A 17,195-nucleotide genomic window follows, 5' to 3' on the forward strand; every position below is an offset into this window, starting at 1 on the left:
GGCAGAGATGGTCAGGGAGCTGCAGGGGACTCAGTATTGGGGGGTGAGGGGGCAGGGAAGGAGCTCTTCGTTGTCACCTGCTCCTCCTGCTGGGCTGGTGCCCATGTGTGTCTAGTGGAACTCCTCCCATGGTACCTCCCTTAGGAGGGCCACTACCCCAGTCCTCTGGGCTCTGTGTGGCCCACACGACCTCCGCCCTACCCTCCACCCAAGCCAGGCTCCTAGCCGGCTCCCAAGTGTGAACCCTGCGCTTTGGAAATGCAGATAGCAGACACTTGGAGTGTCTCCTGCAGAACGTTGTGCCAGGACTCTGGTGGGATCCCGAGATAGAGAAGACGAGGTCCAGTCCTCAGCCCCTCTGCCCCACCCTAGCACTGGAAATGTGGTGATGAAATAGCTCCCAGCTCCTAGAGTTGGGGGGAGAAGAAGAGGGGCACAATCCGAGAAGAGGCAGAGTGGCCACGTGGCCGAGCTAGGAGCTCTGTGGTCGCTTGTAGAAAGATGTGTGGGCTTGCACAAGCCACAGAGCTTCTGTGGCCTCAGGGTTCCTCATCGCTGCCAGGCTAAACAGTGCCTCGTTGGGGAGGTGGCCATGTGGAGTCACATGGAATGATGGCTGCAGAGTCCTCTGGCTGCATGCCACCTGCCACCGGGTCGGGTCGGCGCTCCATACAGCTGACAACAAGGTGGCTCGGAGAGGAAGCTCCTCGCGGTAGGAGAGGGCCAGGATGGAGGGATCAGTTTGGGAGGCTGGGTCTAAGAAGGGTTCCCTGGCTGCTCCTTAGAGGGGTTGTTTTCACAGGCGGAGAAAAGGGAGTACAACCCGGGAACATTCTTTGGCAGACCTCATAGTGCCCTGCCAGGGGCTGGAGCCCTGACAAATCAGGTGCCATCCCTGTCCTCAGGGTGTTGTACGAGGAATCAGCAGGAGCAGAGTCTGCACGAGGGGGCGGGGTGCTGGGGGCACCTCAAGGAGGGCCCACGTGCCATGTCAGTGAGGAGAGCTTCAGGCACCCATGGGTGTTTTTCCCAGCAGGAGCCGTGTGCTCGGGTTGGTTGAGGGGATAACGCTGGAATGTGGGGAGGGCAGTGCTGGTGAAGGGGGGCCCAGGCCGAGAGCAGAGCCAAGCCCCTGGAGTGGGCAGGCCACATGCAGCAGAATCGCTAGGCCTTGGCCTGGATTTGAGTAAAGGGATGTTGGAGCTGCTAGGGGTGCGGGGAGAGGAAGAGTACCAGGCACGAAGGCGGGAGGGGGGTCTGGGAGCCACGGGCCCTTGGAGGGCCACTGAGTCTAGTTTATGAAGGGTTGAGCCTGAGTCACCCAAAGAGGTACTGTGAGGAGACAAGGGACTCACAGGAGCCGCCCCCCGCCCCCGCTTTGCACTGAGGGGGCAGCTGAATCAGAATGGGGAGGCAGGTAGGACAGCAGCCTACCAGGCTTTGGGGAGCCTGAGGGCTCTCATTTTGGGGATCCCCAGAGTGTCCTGAAGCTAGACCTCCCTGTGGGGTGCCCACCAGCATGACCTTTCCAGTGGGCATGCAGATTTCTGTGTAAGTCCTCCTTAGCTGTGGCTGAGACTGCCCCAGCCCTAGGGAAATATTGATAGGCCCCCAGGACTGAGCATAAGACTTTAAACATGAAGCTACTTCCTCCTTTCTGCCCCTGGCTGCCACTCAAGGAAGCTGTGAGCCAGGCTCTCACAGAGGTGGGGGAGGTGAGCCCTGCCCCTCTGTGGAACCTGACAGTTTGCAGGTGTGAACTCAGGAAGGACTCTGGAGAAGCGGAAGGCTGCCTGCAGGAGGCGGACTTGGGATGGACTTGGAAAGACGCTGACGACGGTTTGTTTATTGAGCACTCGGGGCAGACACAGGGCCAAGCAAATGCACCCTTTCATGACCACCATGAGATAAATGCTGCCACTGTCCCCACTTCTACAGAAGAGGCAACCAAGGCACAGAGGTAAATTTGCCTAAGGTTGCAGGCTGTCTTGAGTTAGTCCATAGCTCAAGCTCCTTGGTAAGGGGTTCCCGGTGAGGGGCCGGCCCCACGCTGGGCAGGGAACAGCTGGGCATAGGACACAGGCTGGGGCTGGACCATGGAGGTCTCCAGCCACCTGGTATTCCCATATGCTGGGCAGCTGCCTGATCCCCACAGCTTCCTCCCTGCTCCTCAGGGCAGGAGGCCACCTGGCCGTCTCACACCTGTGTCCTGTTTGGCAGACTTTGTCCCAGTCAAGATGAGGAGCACGTCCATTCCCACCGGTTAGTATTTGCCTCTTGCGCCCTGACCTCCTCTGCTGCTCCTCCCGCAGGGGCAGCCAGCCATCCATGGAGGCCTCCCTGCTGACACCGCCTCCCTGGCTCACTGCTGACCTCTTCCCCGCACTCCTGGATCTGCAGCCTGGCCTGGCCTGGCTCCACCCCTACCCACTCTGCCAGCCACGAGAGAATGCCTAGCATGACAGGCTGGCCATGGACTCCGGAGCCACACTGCGTGGTTTCGGATCTCGGCACTGTCACCTTCTAGCTGGGTGACCTAAGGAGAGTTATTTTACTTCTTTGTGTCTCAGTTTCTTCAACTGTAAAATGGGGATAATCAAAGTCACACCTCATAGGGTTGTGAGAATTAAATGAGTGGATTTGGTGAAATCTTCTAATAGCATCAGACACATTGCTTCCATAATTAAGTGTTGCTATTTTTTTTACATGATCACTATTGTAATTCTTATGCCAGGTGGTTTCTGCATACCTGCTCTGGGACTCATAGTGCTGGGTCATACATAGATGGCTAAGCTCCAGGCCCTGTCCAGGAGGCACTCTCACACTGGCAGGTAAAACCCAAGTGTTAACAGTTGTGATGTAAGGAAACACGTGGTATTTGGGGGTCGTGAGTCAGCCCAAGAGCGTTGTGTCCCTCAGCTGGCTTCCTTCAAACATTTGCATTCACCTGGATCTCTGGACTCCTGTCTGATCATTATGCCCTGCTGCCAGTGGTCCAGGTGTGATCGTGGCAGAGGAGTTTGGATTTGATGGGTTAGAAAAGCAGGGGCTGCTGTATTAACAGAAGACTTAGGTCATACAATCTATTAATGGTATTAACAGAAGACCTGGTTATCGCTAGATAAGCAGTGATGCAGTGACAGTGCTGGGCTTGGGTGAGCAAAGGTGTGAGACAAAGGGCTGGAGCACAGTCTTCAGGAGGGGAGAGTGAAGCCTTACAGGTTATATCCAGAAACGAGCAAGCAGGCTACCCCTAAAGGTGCCGAGCCCTTCCCATGGCACACGATGGCCACGAGATGTGATGATGTGTGATGTTTTAAAAGGAACCAGATGAGTAGTGGGTTAGGTCAGGGATGGCAAACAAGTTTCCTCTCGGGACCAATCACCTGGTTCTGGCTGCCAAGAGTGCTGCATTGAAAAGAGTTCTAAGACTGACAGGAAAGAGGACCGTGATTAATTAGTGACGTCTGCTATGGCTCTGGGAGTAGGAGGCGTAGCACTCATGCCACATACTCACCATCTAGACCCAATGATGTTTAAGGTCCTCTACAGCATAGAATAACGCACATGGTTGGGTGGGTGGTTAGTCTTAGTAATGGAGTGAGCTGAATGCACTGGGGGCTTCCTGAAGGGGTTGGGTGGTACAGTGACAGTGCTGGGCTTGGATTAACAAAGGTGTGAAACAAAGGGCTGGAGCAAAGTCGTGGGGAAGGGAGAGTGAAGCCCCAAGGGTTGCCACGTGGCCTAGACCCTGGCAGGACTGCATACCATTTCTGTACAGCCTACAAATCAGCAGCCCTGGGGAAGCTGCCCATTTCTGGGAATTGTGCAGAGGGGAAGGGCAGCTCTTGGAATGCAGAGCCATTTCCTCCATATGGGTGGGGTCATGCCCCCCCAATGTGTCCTCATCCCCCTGAACTGGGCACACCCAGATATCATAGAGATGAGATTAGCTTCCCAGGGCTGATTCAGCTTAATGTGAATGGAAGTCTCTTCCCTCTCCCGAGAGCTCCAGTAATGATGAATGTGTCCCCCTCTTCCAGCCTTATTTACCTAGACAACTTGTAGTTCAACTGGGAGCTCAGGAGAATCTTTAAAATAATTAGTATAGAAATAGAGAAGCAAAAAGCAGTTGAAACTAGACCTTCAATAAACTTGGCAACATCTTTGGGAGAGGCCCTGGGTTGGCCACTGCCCCAGCTCTGAGAATCTGTGGTCGCATAGTCAGGGCCACAGAAGCAGCCACAAGGATGAAGAGTGCCCTATGGATGAGGGAATCACAATGACAAAGAAAAGTCCTGGGATGCAAAACTCGTTACCAAAAGAATTCAAGGCAGTAGCATGACCTTTGGTGTCCGACCAATCCAGCGCAGATGTCCTCTAGGTGGTGGGGGTGTGACTGCTCTGAGCCGCTCCTGGGCTACGATGTGTTCTGGTCAGGACTACATGACACTGCTTAGGAAGTAGTGGTCGCTGGGGGTTGGGGTACATGGAGAGGCCAGGAAACCTATGGACCCCTTGACAATGTCTGCAGCTGAAGCCATTTCTTTCACATGTGCCTGCTTAGAAAAATGGGCAGCGTTTGGGGGTATTCTTTGGGAAATAAGCTCTGTAGAAGCTCTAGAAACTGGGAACCTGGAGAGAAAGGGGCAGATTCAGTGGTCTAACCACTGAGCACTGCTGTTTGGGGGAGCTGCTAGGGCCCACTGCTGTCCGAGGCATTTATATCTGATATAGTATTGGGATCACTGGCAGCCCTAGGAGGTGTGCCTGGGGCAGGTAAGCGGTCCAAATCACTGGGGTCACCCAGATTGGAGGGAGACCAGGAGCGCAACTACTTTGCATATCAGTGCAAATCGGCCCTTGCTGGGGAACCCTCCAGTTTTTGTTTGTTAGTTTGTTTGTTTACTGGGGCTTTATACATTCTTGAGTATCCTGTTCTCCTGCTTTGTAGATGAAGAAACTAAAGCTCCTGGAAATTAAGAAAACTTGCTCCAGGTCACCCAGGGAGTCCATGTCGAGCTGCCTGACTGTAGAGTTCAAGGCTATTCCTGACCCCTCCAGGCTGTTCCCCCTAAGAACTGAGAGGGGCTTTGCACAAGACTGCTCCCAGGACGTCTCAGAACCCCTAAAAACACTTTGAAAATGTCTGTGAAAAAGTTATTTTGGGGTCATCAGTCAACCCTGCCCCTGTCAGAAGAATGGGCATCACATCCTGCTTCTTGGCCCACGGGGAGGCTGGGGGCGTGGAAGGCTGCACTGGGGCGGTGTGGAGTCACTGTACAGAGCCCGAGCCTTCCATGTGTTTGGCCCCGCCTGGCTCTGGGAGACGCGAGGGAATGAGGAGATAGGGCTCTTGTCCTCGTGGAACTTCCCAGCTGCTTGAGGAGGCGAATCTGCCCTTCAGAGAACAACTTCAAACTATGCATGATGGTGCTAACCATGGGGAGAGAAAGGGAGCAAAGACAGCCCCCCAAGCTTGTTTCTTGGCTTAAAGATGCATAACAGTTTTGTACACACATTATTAAGGTTGTTGAGGCGGCGATATTGCCTTTCAGGAAGAAATTTCCAGGAGGAGTGAGCGTTTGGGTTGCCCATGGACTGGGAGGGGCTCTCAGAGCAGTGGTTGCCATGGGAACCCGCACTCAGTAGCCAAACGGCTGCTGTTCCAAAAGTTGGTTTCTGAGTGGAGGGGGCTGTCTGCAATCTCAGAGCCATTTCCCATGGAAACCGTGTTCTGAGTGATGGGCGATGTTCCCGCGCAGGCCTGTGGAATCTGATTGCAGTGGAGCTGAGATGGCAGCCGGGCGGAGGCTGAGAATTCGTGAGCCTCACGGTGCAGCCACCACGGCGAGTCAGACTCTCTCTCTCTCTCTCTCTCTCTCTCTCTCTCTCTCTCTCTCTCTGTTTCTGTCTCTGTCTCTCTCTCTTTCTCACACACACACACACATACACACACACACACACACACTAAACAAGGCTAGATAGAGAACAAACGTTTGAGCGCCTTCTCCAAGCTGGGCAAATTTCATTCATGTAAATGTTATGCTCAGGGCAATCCTGCAAATTATGGTTTTCTAACCAACCCCACCTTACAAATAAGACACTGAGGCTGTGACTGGTAACTTGTCCAAGATCCCTCAACTGGTCAGTAGGAGAGACTCCAGAAACTTGAAGAACCTCAGGTCCACCTGTACCACCCTCCCACCTCAAAGGGGCCATCCATGACCCCCACGTGGTGAAGAACCAACATTCTAGAGTGATCTCTAAGGGGCTTTCTAGTTGAATAGCTGGAGAAGAGAGGGGCATTGTGAATGTGAGCAGTTTGCTCCTAACCACCAACCAACTTTTGTCCTGTGGTGGCTTTCATCAGAGCCTGTGGTGACTTTAAAAAGATCTTTCTTTACACCACGTGAGACTAGCCTGGTATTTTGACTGCCCTCCCCATTTACAAAGACATCATTTAGTCAGGGATTATTTGGGGGAGTTTGAAGACTGGGAAAACATGTCCATCAGAAGATCCAGCCAAAAGCCTTTATGAATTGGGAGATTTTCTGGACTCATTCTCCTACCGTGGCAACCCCTATTTTCTTCCTGGGCTCACCATTGCTTCCAGAAAGATCTTATCTGTGTGATTGGTCTGACTTGGTAAAGGAAGGGATACAGTCCCAATGTCTGTTTGGGAGAGTTGCCCCTTAGCCTTCTGCATGGTGAGGGCTGGTGCTGTGGCTAGTCAGTTGTCTGATGGTGGTTTAGCAGTGCCAGTGTTGACCTTCCAGCTCCTTCAGCAAGCATCTGTTGGTCCATGCTGGTGCTGTGCTGGACTCTGGTGCTACAGGTAGCGACAAGATGCGTTCTCTGCCCTTGTGCATAATAAACCTATAGGAGATTTTAGGTGTGATGGTGGTCTCTGAACCAGGAACTTCAGGGCTCAAACCCATGGTAGAGGCAGCCCCTCCCAGGGGAGGCGATTCTGGGGCCCAGGCTTGACCTGTGAAAGGGAGTGTGCTTTCCTGTGGGTCCTGGGGGCAGCTGAGGACTCAGTGTGGGAGAACTGAGGACTCAGCACTGGGAGAACACAGAGCTGCTCAAGGGAGAGATCCGAGTGTGAGAAGCTGCAGCACAGGCACCACTAGAGAGGCCACTGATGGCGGCCGGTGATGACAGCCCTGAATGTCTGGTAAAGGAGCCCAGACTTGACCCATCAGCGATGGGCAGCACTGAAGGGTTTTCACCATGAGGGACCCAGTCCAACTTTTACGTTAACTGCATTCCAACTTTGTTCCGTTGAGTCTGAGTCGGGAGGGAACCCTGAGTTGGCTCTTTGTGGTATCTCGGGGGCTCAACCCCTGAGTGCAGGGCACTGTAAAAGGAAGGGGGTCCTCATCTGAACGTTTCCTGCCAGCTGCCTCGCATGGCACACAGAGGGCAATTTTTAGCAAGTGCCCGGGTGATTCTGCTGTGGGTGGTCTGAGCACAGACTCAGGTTCAGTTCATGTCCTCTAGCATATTTATTAATGTATTTCTTATCTTGTTTTATTTTGAGAAGAAAATCAAGAGAAACAATTTTCCTTCCTGATACCTTCCCACCCACTTAGTATTTTTTATTCATGTCACTGCCGGCAGAGAATGGAAGGGAGCTTTAAAAACAGCCTCTTTCACAGACAAACGTGTTTATCCTGGCTCGGTGTCACAATCCACCCCAGGCAAGGACCGCGCTTCAGGAGGGCCAGTGAGGAGCTGACACCACGCTTCCAAGACCTGAGAGGCAAGGGGGAGATGGAGCTGGCCCTTACCCTCCTCTCCCCATTTCTGTTTCCCTCCAACTCCTCTCTGGCCCCTTCAGACCACTATCTCTGTCAGGTGAGAGAACTCAGTTCATTGAAGCCTCAGCTTATCCCCATACAGGGAGAGGTGGAACCAGATGTTGGGGCTGCAGCTGGTACCTAGCCTTCTCTCCTGCAGCAAAGGAGCTTAAATCCCCACTCAAAGGAAAGGGAATCGCATGTTTTCTGGTGGCCTGAACATTTTATTTTGTTGGGAATATTTTAATGTTATTAACCTTTCTTAGTGTACAAATATAATACATGCTTGTTGTAGAAAATAGAAAAATCAAGAAAGTCCCTGAAATCTATATTATAGACAGCCACCTGCTAATCCTCTCTATGCCTGGATGCACATCTTAGACATGTAGGTTCATAGATGGGTAACTTCATGGAAGTGCAATCATATTTACTTGCTGTTTTACAGCCTTTTTGTTTCATACATAATATACACTTTCTAGGTTAGTGAGTAGCATCCCTTTTCATGGCTGCATAGTATTCCATTGTGCAAATAAACTTTTTCTTTATCCTCTTCCCCCAACATTTAAGTTATTTTCATTTTTTCCTGATTCTTAACATCTTTGTACAGGTGTCTGAGTATCTCCTTAAAGTAAATTTTCACATGTGGTATCGCTGCGAGAGAGGGTACATCCATTTGAAATTTTGATATATTTATGTAAGTGTAATTCTCAGTCCAGTTTTGACAAATTTGCACTTTCACCCGCAGTGTATTAAAGCCCTTACTTCCCCACACTGCAGGGAAATCCTAAATGTCAACATCAAGCTTCGGTAACTGCAAAAGATTACGCAATGACTCTTGCCCGCAGCCCCATGCAAATCAGTGTGGCCACATAACCCACATTCGTGTCTAACACCCTTCCTGCTGAAATCTAGTCTGGAGGACTCCTTTCGAGCTGAAAATAACTGTAAAATTCAGCCGTTTAATCTGACAGGTAAGGAGATTATGGTTCAGGGAGGTCAGTGGCTCCTCACGCAGCAGCGATGTACGCAGGACACCAGACCGTGTCCTCCTGGGCAATGCTCCTCACCCCCTACGACAAGACCTTATGTTCCCCAGTCACACATACGCCATGCCTGTCCCCCTCCCAACTTGCACAGATTCTTCCTTTTCTAGTACATTGAAGTAGGATCAAGCTTTCACCCCTCGGCTCAGGGTCAGTTGTCATGCTACCCAGGAATGTCCTGCCAGGAGGTGGCATTGCTTCTCCCTGGCAGGACCCACAGTTAGCAGCTTAGGTCCCTGCCAACAACCCTGAAATTGTTCTTAAAGTGACTCTCCCCTCCCATTCGATGCTGTCAACCTCTTCCTCTGGTAACTATGGGCTTCTGTCATAATTATCACAGATCCTGGTTTCCCTCCTATTTTTCTTAATGCTCCTTCCATGCTCCCTGCCTGCCTCTCCTTGTTGTAATTTGTGACACTGTTTCCCCCAAAAGTCGCTATTTACTTCTCTGCTGTTGCCTCTTCACAATCTGTCCTTCTCTTAAGGCCCAATTTTTCTTTAGGATCCTGGCCCCACATTTCCAGCTCCTTCCTAGTCATTTTAACTCAAGGTTTCTTGTCCTTGGCACTATGGACATGTTAGGGTGGACAATTCTTTGTTATCGGGACTGTCCTGTGCATTATAGGATGTTTAGCACTATCCCTGGCTCTGCTGACTAGATGCCAGTCGCACCCACTTGGTTGTGATAACCAAAAATACCTGCAGACATTGCAAATATCCCTGTGTTTAGGGGTTGGGGGGATTGCCCCTGGCTGAGAACTATGGCCTTAGCCGGACTCAACATCATCGAAACAAAACTTAGCCCTCCTCCTTCCCTTCCTGCTCCCCAACTAGAACAGAGTTGACTCGATGCCACGAGATTCTAGCATGACTTTGTGCATAATAAAGGTCAAGAAGACTGAGGAGCCAGGATCACAGAATTCTGAGAGTTGGAAGGGCCCCCCCGAGACCCTGAGCTCAGGTGGCTAAGCTGTTGGGGACCCCCCGAGACCATGAGCTCAGGTAGCTAAGCCCTTTAAGCAAAGGCAGCCTCAAATCCTTCTCGGCTCTGCAGTCCAGTGGTCAGAGCTGATGTGAAAGGTGAACGTATCCCTGCTCAGACTAACGCCCTCATGTTTACCTGTCCAGGTATAGGGCAAAGTTCAGTGGTGGGAAAGCTTCTTTGACAGGACTTTTGGCTGTACTTGTTAAAGACCACCTGGCATCTCGTAGTACTGTGTCCCCAAGACCAGGCCTGGCACATAGTTGGTATTCAGTAAATGATTGAATAAATCATTTTAACAGTGATTGTCTCTGGGTGGTGGAACCAGGGGTAACATTGTTACTTTGTTTTGCATTTCTTCATTTTCAAAACTTTCTATAATCGGGAGTGTTTATTACTCCACAAAAAAGGCAGGAAAACCCATGAATATTCTCTCCTAAGTCAGAGAGGAAAAGCCCCCTGCCTCATTCCGCATGTCTTGCCTCCCCAGGTCTGACCCACCAGAAACATGGCAACCAGCGCTGTCCCCAGTGACAACCTCCCCACCTACAAGCTGGTGGTGGTGGGAGACGGGGGTGTGGGCAAGAGTGCCCTCACCATCCAGTTTTTCCAGAAGATCTTTGTGCCTGACTACGACCCCACTATCGAAGACTCCTACCTGAAACATACAGAGATTGACAATCAGTGGGCCATCTTGGACGGTGAGACCTGGGGGCAGCCCTGTATGGGGCTGGGACGTTAGATGCGGGAGTCAGGGAAAGTTGACAGGCTTCAGTGGGGCATGATGGTTTCCTTCAAGTTGCCTTTATGAGACAGTTGGTACAGGCCGTGTATGGTTTCCAGGGTGAATTCTGAACAGTTTGTGGACACCAAAATATATATTCAACAAAGAGACAGGGCTAAAATCATGCCAACTCAATAATGTCATGTTTGTTATTTCTTGCTGATCAGAAGCTCTGATGAACATTTACAGGTGTCGAGCTAATGAAAATGGGGGAAATAAATTATTTCTTAATAAGCATAGTTTATTTAGTAGTCGTACCTTGGAGGGGAAAAAACTTGCATCTGACATTGTATATCTAGTTTAGTCTAAATTGATCTAGATTAGGAGTTCTCAGAGTGTGGTGGCCAGGCCAGCAGCATGAAGCATAACCTGGGAACTTATAGGCAATGAAAACCCTCAGGTACTTCTGAGGCAGAAACTCCGAGGGTGAGGCCCAGCAATCTGTGTTTTAACAAGCCTTCCACGTGATGCTGAAGTGAGAGAACCACTGCTCTAGATTCTTCCCAATTGTTACTTTATACTCTGAGTCTCTCTTAAACAAGAAGCCATTAATCATAGAATGTCATGCTAGGAGGGAAGCTTTGAAAACCACTGGGATACAAGTCCTCTGTCAGATATGTGATTTGTAAATATTTTCTGCCAGCCCGTGGCTTGTTTTTCATTCTCTTAACAGTATCTGTCAAAGACCAGAGTTTTTCATTTTCATGATGTCCCACTTATCAGTTTGTTTTTTCCTAGATTGTACTTTTGGTGTTGTACCTTAGAAATCATCACCTAACCCAAAGTCACAAAGGTTTTCTCCTATATTTTCTTCCAGAAGTTTAATGGTATTAGGTTTTCCATTTAGATTTATGATCTGTCTTGAGTAAATTTTTGTTTGTGGTGTGAGGTGTGGAACAAAGTTCATTTTTTATATATGGATATGCAATTGTTCCAGCACTATTTGTTGAAAAGGTTGTTCTTTCCCCCACTGAATTGCCTTTGTACCTGTGATGAAAATTGGTTATACATATATTCTATTTCTTTGATCTGTATGTCTGTCTTAACACGAATACAACACTGTCTTGATAACTGTAGCTTAATGATGAGTCTTGAAATCAGGTATTGGTAAATCTCCAACTTTGTTTTTTTTCAATTTCCATATTAATTTTAGAATTCATTAAATTCTAAAATTTGAGATTTTGATTGGAATTGTGTTGAACCTATAGATCAGTTTGAGAAGAATTGACATCTTAACATTGTTGAGTCTCCTTACCTATGGCCGCAGTTTCTCTCTCCATTTCAGTCTTTCATTCTCTCATCAATTGTTTTGTAGTTTGGAGTGCACAGGTCTTGGATATATTTTGTCAGATTTATATCTACATCTGTATTATAAATGATACTGGTTTTTATTTCAGTTTTCAATCTTTTGTTGCTAGTATATAGGAATACTATAGAATTTTGTATATTAATCTTATAACCTGCAACCTTGCTAAACTCACTTATTCTAGCTTTTTTTGTAGGTTCCATTGGATTTTCTGCATAGATGATCATGTCTGTGAGTAAAGATAGTTTTACTTCTTCCTTTCCAGTCTGGATGGCTTCTATTTCTTTTTTCTTGCCTTATTTCACTGACTAAAGACATACTTGTCTTGTTCTTGATCTTAAAGAGAAAGCTTTCACTTTCTGCATGAAGTATGATGTTAGCTGTAGGTTTTGTTTTGTTTTTTTAACATAGATACCCTTTATCAGGTTGATGCCCTTTCTATTCCTAGTTTGCTGAGAATTTTTATCAGGAGTGGATGTTCGATTTATCACATGCTTTTTCTGAGATAATCATAAAAATGTGCACTGAGATAATCATACGGTTTTTCTTTTTTAGTTTGTAAATATGGCAAATCACATTGGTTGATTTTTCTAATGTTAAAACACTATTGCATCCCTGGGATATACTCCCCCCTTGGTTACGATGAATTGTCCTTATCTATATTATTGGCTTTGATTTGCTAAAGCTTTGTTTAGAATTTTTGTTTTTATGTTCTTGAGGGATATTATTCTATAGTTTTCTTGTAATGTTCTAGTAATGCTGGCTTTATAGAATGAATGGGGAAGTATGCCCCTTCTTCAATATTCTAGAAGACTCTGAACAAAATTGGTATTACTTCTTCCTTAAATGTTTAGGAGAATTCACCTAAGAGGACATCTTTGGTGAGGGCCTGAGGTTTTCTTTACAGGAAGATTTTAAACTACAAATTCAGTGTCTTTAATAAATACAGGGCAATTCAGATGATCCATTTCTTCTTTAGTGAGCTTTGGTAGTTTGTGTCTCAAAATTTTGTTCAGTTCATCCACATTATCAAATTTGTTGGCATAAAGTTGTTCATAATATTCTCTTATTGTTCTTTTAATATCTGTAGAATCTGCAGTGATGTTATCTCTTTCATTCCAGACATTGGTAATTTATGTCTTTTCTTTTTTTCCTGATCAGGCTGGCTAGATATTTATGAATATCATTGATTTTCTCAAAGAACCAACTTTTAAGTCTATTGATTTGACTCCACTGGTTTCCACTCTTTATTATTTCCTTTTGTCTGCCTTACTTTGGATTTAATTTGCTCTTCTTTTTCTAACTTCTTAAAGTGGAAGCTGATGTCATTGATTTGAACACTTCTTTCTTTTTTTCTTTTTTTAAGGTACTAATTTGGTGCTATTAATCTCCCCTACTGCTCATTTAGCTGCATCCCACAGAGTGTAATCAGTTATGCTTTCATTTTCATTGAATTCAAAATGCTTGCTAATTTCCCCTTCGATTTCTTTTTTGACCCATTGGTCAGTTAGAAATATATTATTTAGTTCTCAAATCTTTAGGAATTCCCCAGAGATCTTTCTGTCATTGATTTCTATTTTAATTTCATTTTGTCAGAGAATGTACAGTATATGATTTGAATTCTTTAAGACATATTGAGGCTTGTTTTACGGCCCAGGATATGGTCTATCTTGGTAAATGTTCCATGTGCACATGAAAAGTTCTGCTGTTATTGGATGGAGTGTTCTATGAATGTCAATTAGATCAAGTTGGTTGATAGTGTTGTCTAAGTCTTCTGTATCCTTATTGATTTTCTGTCTACTTGTTCTGTTAACTATTGAGAGGGGGTGTTGAATTTCAGAGTATAATGGGGGAATTGCCTGTTTTTTCCTATCAGTTTCTGCTGCATGTATTTTGACACTCTATTATGAAGTGCATAAATGTTTGGTACTGATACATCTTCTTGATGAGCTGACCCTTTTATTATTGTAAAATGACATTCTTTATCCCTGGGTTTTCCCTCCCTACACTGTGGCCTAGAAACAAACTCAAGGCAGTAAGCAGAACATTCATAGGTGCCCTCACTTCTTTTTATATCCCATCACCTAGGGGTCACCATCCTTTGTTGCCTGGTGTCCAGTGTCTTGAAAACCATTGTTTTCTATATTTTATCTGGTTTTGGTTGTTGTAGGTAAGAAGGTAAATCTGGACCTTGTTCCTCCATCTTGGCCAGAACCAGAACCATATCATCACTTAAAAAAAAAATACAACTTTGTGTGTATACTAAAAACCACTGAATTTTAAATTGAATTTTAAAATGAAAAACACTTTTAAAGGGTGAATATTATGGTATTTGAATTATATCTTAATTTTACAGGGCACCATCCTTCAGGGGCTTGTCTGCAGCCCTGGAACTTTGAACAGTTACATCAGGTATCAAGTATGTTCCCACCTCAGGGACTTTGATTTGGTGTTCTCTCTGTCTAGAATGTTATTAATGCAGAAATACATTCTCACTTCATTTGGGTCTCCACTCAACTGCTACCCTATCTAAGAGGTCTTCCCTGAGCAAACCACCTACACTAGTACCCACCCCACCGCTGTCATTCCTGTCTGCCTGCCCAACTCTTTTTCTTTATTTTACCTTTTACTGTTGAACATATATTTGTTTAATCTATCTACTTGTTTGTTTATTTGTCACTCCCCAATAAAATATAAATATATGACAGCAGGGACCTTATTTACTGCTGTGTTCTCAGCATCTAGAATACTGCTTGGCTCATAGTAAATCCTCAGTAAATCTTTGTGGAATGAATGAATGATGAATGAATGAATAAATGAATCCTGAACAATATATGTGCAGTTACAGGTTTGATATGCTAGCTATATTTTTCTAACGTACATTAAAATAAATACATATAACTATTAAAATTAAAAATTTACATGTATGAAAGTTCTAAAATCATCTCATATATCACGCATTTGAATATATACTTTGTGATATACTGAGTTAAAGGAATATAAACAGTTTTCTTTACTGCAGGACTTAAAAGAACTTCAATATCTATGAACATACATTGGAAGCGTATTTGTAAACCATATTGTCTTTAGGATTTCCTAAAAGGACGATTTCTTGCACTTCATTCTGGGCAATTTCCACAGAACACATTCTGAAAAACATTGCATAATGCGTATAAGAGAGTCACACCATGCCTGATATGTAGTCGGAGCTCAATAAATATTATTTCCCTCTACAGCCATATAAACTTTTCAAACTTTTTAAAAAGTAACTTTAGGTATTAGATTCATTTCTGAGGGGAAGAAAGTTTTCCTCAAGGGTGGTTTTGAGAAAGATTTTATGATAACATTTATAACAGTAACAGCAGCGAAAGGGAGCCCTACTGTGTAATCGTGAATTTGCAAAGCCTGTGTTCTGAAGCTTGTGGGCTTCCCCGAGGTGCCATGCCTCGAATCCTGTAGTCACAAGGGGCAGGTTTGATTTAGAGCATTGCCTACCCAGGACTGCCTCAGGGGCAGATCTGAGATTCCCACTCTATTAGGTCTTGTATTAAGAAAAGGAAGGCTTAAAACATTACAGCTAAATATTAATTAGTCTGGCATTTAAAAGGATGTCCCATATTTTGGGAACTTCAATCAAAGACTGGTTGGTTTAGGCTCCAGTGTAACTCTGCCACCTTCTGGGGCTGAGCCCTTCTGGGGTAGTTTGCAGCCCTGGGATGGACAGGACTTTCCCTGGGCATCCAGAGCCCTGAGGTCCTGCTTCCTTAGCAGCCGCACCATGGTGGGTAGGAGGGAGGTGCTAAGCAAGGGTTTCCTTCCAAGTGCTCTGAATATCGGGGTTTCTCTTCTTCCAACTCAGAAAGCACAGAAACATGGCAGCATGACAATGGTAACGATGGTGACAATGATGATGAAGAGGAGAATGATAATTACGATGACAATACTGGTATTCATTGGGCAGTTACGGTGCGGAAGGCCCACGCTACGCACTTTGCATGTGCTCTTTTAATTCTTACAGACCCTGTTGTGGTCGCCTCTGTTGTTCGCTCCATTTGTAGATGGAGAAAATACAGCACAGATTCACACAGCTAGCAATGGTTTGAACGCCCCTTTGTCTCCTGTGCTGTCAGCCTGTCCATCTTTTTCCACCACACACAGCTGCTCCCTGAGCCTCTGGGAATGGGAGTTGAAATGTGGGGTTGGCTGGGGCGACGGGGGTGTGGCTTGGATTATCAGGGTCAGCAGACACACTCACCTGCCCTTCTTCCTCCTTGCCCAACGCCCTTCAGAGGGTCAGGTGCTCCAGTCCTGACCCGAGTCTCAGATCAGAGATTCAGAAGCTCGCTCGGGAAGCCTCCGCTGTGGTTTCCACACAGGATTCTCACAGCCTCTGTGAGAATTCCAAGCCTGGTGCTTGTTTTCTTTCAAGGCCTCGTTGCCCTTGTCCTCCCAGAATCCGAGAGGCAGGAGATGGCTGACCTCAGGGGCCAGCAGCCAGGCTCTCCAGTGCCTGTGGGCCCCCCAAGCCCGCCGGAGTTCTTTCCCACAGGGACTTGGGATCCTTGTCTCACCTTTCATTGTTAAGGGCCCCACTTTGGGAACATGTCACCACCGCCAGGTCCTGACCTCTGCTGTGTGCTTGCGTCAGCACCCCCATCTCCCAGCTCTCCAGCCCTCTCTTCTGGTCTCTGACTTTTGACCCCACCTTCTCTGGCTTTTGGCTGTGTGACTCACCATACCCCAGTTCTCAGGCTTGATGAAGCAGGAAGACCCGAGCCTTAGCAGAGCCCTGGAGGGGTGTGTGTGTGTGTGTGTGTGTGTGTGTGGTGAAATAAACAAAATATTCATAAAATGTACCATCTTAGTCATTTTTAAGTGTACAGTGTGGCATTAAATACATTCTCACTGTTCTTCAACCCCACCACCCTCCGTCTCCATAACTTTTTCATTTTCCCCAACTGAAACTCCCTGCACATTAAATAATAAGTCCCCCTCCCCTGTCCCCCACCCCCGGCGACCATCATTCACTTTCTGTCTCTATGAATTTGGCCGCTCTAGGTACCTTCTGTAAGTGGAATCATAACGTATTTGTCCTTTTGCGAATGGCTTATTTCACTCAGCACTGTGACATTAAGTTTCGTCATGTTGTGATATGTGCCAGAATTTTCTTCCTTTTTAAGACTGAATACTATTTCTCTGTATGTGTGTACCACATTTTGTTTATCCATTCATCCAGCAGTGGACACGCAGCTCATTAGCACCTTTTGGCTAGCTA

At 46.7% G+C, this 17,195-nt stretch overlaps 1 protein-coding gene across 4 annotated transcripts in view; it reads left to right on the forward strand.

Moving 5' to 3' along the window:
- MRAS (muscle RAS oncogene homolog) overlaps positions 1-17,195 on the forward strand; it is a 52,664-nt gene that overhangs the window by 12,707 nt on the left and 22,762 nt on the right. For all 4 annotated transcript variants that reach the window (XM_033132187.1, XM_033132184.1, XM_033132185.1 and 1 more), the window contains one exon: positions 10,321-10,531. In XM_033132187.1, the coding sequence (XP_032988078.1) occupies positions 10,339-10,531 (193 nt within the window). In that variant the 5' untranslated portion in view covers positions 10,321-10,338. The remainder of the gene's footprint in view (positions 1-10,320; positions 10,532-17,195) is intronic.

This window comes from Rhinolophus ferrumequinum, chromosome 17, assembly GCF_004115265.2.
Source record: "Rhinolophus ferrumequinum isolate MPI-CBG mRhiFer1 chromosome 17, mRhiFer1_v1.p, whole genome shotgun sequence".
Taxonomy (NCBI): Eukaryota; Metazoa; Chordata; class Mammalia; order Chiroptera; family Rhinolophidae; genus Rhinolophus; species Rhinolophus ferrumequinum.